Genomic DNA, 3,040 nt, shown 5'->3' on the forward strand with positions numbered 1-3,040 from the left:
CTGGTCAGTGTGCTGTTCACTCATGATTTTGACATTTTCTCCAGGAAAGAGCAGATTCACTCAGATTCCTCCATCGTCTGGACCACAGGTGGAGTTTCTTCACACGCTTCATAATGCAGGAGAATGGACCAATCACAGTACTCGTGGTCTCTGCACCTCTTGGTGTGTTCTGTGTTGAACACCTGGAAAGAAGCTGTTGGAAGTGTGTGGTGCCGACACCAAGGCTCTGCTGGGGTGGTTCATGCTAACACACAGCCGTTGCGTATCGTGTACAGCAGGGGTCGGCAATTAGATTTTGCGTCGGGCCACTTTTTTTTGGGGCACTTTAATCGCGGGCAGAGGGGTCTCCGGCTGGCGCGCCTCCATCCGCTGACTGGAGAGCGGGGCGGGGGACGGGTTGCGGCGACGGAGGCAGACTGGGGGAGCGAACCATCAATTCGGGGTTGGTAAATCTTCTGCAGCGGTAGCTCCTCTCGCTGCCCGGGAACTTCCTCCGGTTGCTCCATCCGTCGTAGACATGTCTGCCTCCTACACTCAAACTTACTGGAGAATAAACACACAGGGAGACATGCTGCCTTCAGCTCGCTGCAACACTCACCTGCGCGCTCTGTTCACCACACGAGGTGCCACTCCTCTTTATTTTTCAATGACAAACTGGAAACCACAACTAAACAACACATCCTTCAAAGATTGTCTATTGCAACACAATGACAGATATCGCACTCCAACAGGGGTGCGTGCGTCCGCTCCAGGGCCCGGGGTAATGCGTGCATTTGTGTGAGCGCATGTTGGAATCCCGCCGGATTGGACGGTTCGGCGGGCCACATTTGGCCCGTGGGCCGCTAATTGCCGACCCCTGATGTACAGGTTAAAGTAGAAATCAGCCCTCCTCAGTGAAGTATAAACAAACAAGTAGCTTAGTCAGGGGTGCTTAATCCTATGGGTGGTGTGGGCACGTGCCCAGTGCGTAATCACTGAAAGGAATGCACTGGGGCATGACCAGCTGGGAGTCAGAGATTGACAATATGTGTGGTTCCCTGTGGCCGCCCCCTTGTGGCCACAGGGAAAAGCCATATTCTGGAAACAACGAATGCAAAAATATTAGCCTTCATGACCAAAACTCCAACAATCAGTGAGGTCGTACTGTGAGCCCTGAAGGAAAATCTCTGAGAGATTAGCAGAACAAGACCCAGTTTGTTTTCTTTGCAGAGACAATTTTATTAATTTTCTGGCACCAAAAGTGTTTGATGGTTTCAGGTCCTTCCATTTGCTGTAGTCAGATGTGGTGTGTACTGACACAGAAGGGGATTCAGCCACCGATCAGCTTTCCTCAGTCCACTTTCTAGTAGCAGGAGTCTGTGATGCGCCTCATGCTCATGAACCTCATGCTGCCCATGCTGCCCATGCCGCTCATGCCGCCCATGCTCATGCTCATGAGGTTCCTGTACTCTCCGGGCCTCACGTACATCATCCTGCCTCTGAAGTGGGGCTGCTCGTACATCAGCCAGTGGCCCTCCATCACGTTGCAGGACATGAAGTTGGGCATGCTGTAGCGGTCCATGATGCTGTCGCAGTCGTCCATCAGCTCGTGCATCTGGCCCTGGAAGTTCTCCCTCTCGTAGATCCTCATCCTGTAGGATCCTCTGTGCATGGGGATCATCCTGCAGGACCGGATGCAGTCGCTCATGCCCATCATGCTCATGTAGTCGGAGTACTCTCCCCTCCTCATGAAGTACTGGTTGCCCATGAAGTTGGTGCGGTCGTAGACCATGAAGCAGCCCCTCTCCACCCTGCAGGAGTGGCAGCGGTTCAGGTAGGAGGACATGTCAGGGCAGTCACTCATGCACTCGTAGGAGCGGCCCTGGAAGTTCCTGTCCTCGTAGAAGATGATCTTGCTCATCATGTTCATGTCGCTGGAGCTCATGGTTGCAAGATGTTGTCAGTGGAGGCACTGCTGCTGCGACTGCTGCTCTTGGAGCTGGACTGCTTGCCTCGATGACGGAGACCTTCCTTTTTATACCTGACAAGCTGAGAGGCCCTTTGTTGAAAACCGCCTGAGCAAGCAGCATGCTATAGAAGCTCATAGAGCACAGAGACTGTCCATGTTTAAAGTTGCTCCCCCACAAAACCTGAGGGGCCATTTCACTTCACATTCAGCTGGACAAAAGGCTGTTTTTTTTTCAAAGGGTGAACAAAGAACAATGGCACCTTTGTGACACCTGTCCTCCTATCGGTACAGTGAGTGCACAAAGCCGTCCTTATGGAATGTTGTTTTTGTGTCCCCTCATGTCCTCTTGGCAGTTTGCTCATATTCCATTAACACTGTCAGTGAAGCACAGAGACTCAAAACATGATCTCAAAACAAACTGGGCTCCACTCCCGAGATTGATCTCTCATTTCCACTCAGAAATCACCTGGATGAAGGTTTGCTCTCACCTGGAGGGTTTGATGACAACATGACCACATTGATCCTTACCACCAATGACGTTTAATAAAACCTGTTAATAAGTCCCGGCTCAGGAACAGCCCGGGCCAGGGGCTTCATTTCATTAAGTTATCCTTCTGTCCATCCATCCATTTTCTACCGCTTCTCCTTCTCAGGGTCGCGGGGGGCTGCAGCCGATCCCAGCTGCTGGGGGCGAGGGCGGGGTCAGTCTGTTGCAGGGCCAACAAATAGAGACACACAACCATTCAACACTCACACCTATGGGCAATTTAGGGTGACCAAATTACCCTGACATGCATGTTCTGGGACCGTGGGAGGAAGCCAGAGTACCCGGAGGGAACCCACGCACACATGGGGAGAACATGCAAACTCCACACAGAAAGGCCCCGAGCCCCAGCTGGTACTTGAACCTAGGACATTCTTGCTGTGAGGCAACAGCGCTAACCACTGCTCCACCGTGCAGAAGTCTCACTCTAATCTTCAGTCTGTCCAGCTACAGGTGGGTGGAAGTGTTTTATTTATTTTTTTCAGTACCTAAAGTGTCTGTTTTAAAATCAATTCTTAAACTTCTTCCCATTTAACTGTAGATACTTG

At 51.5% G+C, this 3,040-nt stretch overlaps 1 protein-coding gene across 1 annotated transcript; it reads right to left on the reverse strand.

Moving 5' to 3' along the window:
* Nucleotides 1-1,342: 1,342 nt before the first annotated feature.
* LOC115401763 (gamma-crystallin M2-like) lies at nt 1,343-1,924 on the reverse strand. Its single transcript, XM_030110076.1, has one exon. The coding sequence runs from the start codon at nt 1,922-1,924 to the stop codon at nt 1,343-1,345; it is 582 nt and encodes a 193-aa protein (XP_029965936.1).
* Nucleotides 1,925-3,040: the final 1,116 nt, after the last annotated feature.

The sequence above is a fragment of the Salarias fasciatus genome, chromosome 15 (assembly GCF_902148845.1).
Source record: "Salarias fasciatus chromosome 15, fSalaFa1.1, whole genome shotgun sequence".
NCBI lineage: Eukaryota > Metazoa > Chordata > Actinopteri > Blenniiformes > Blenniidae > Salarias > Salarias fasciatus.

Coding starts and splice junctions, on each gene's coding strand:
- LOC115401763 (XM_030110076.1), bottom strand. CDS start 1,924: ATGAGCTCCAGCGACATGAACATGATGAGCAAGATCATCTTCTACGAG.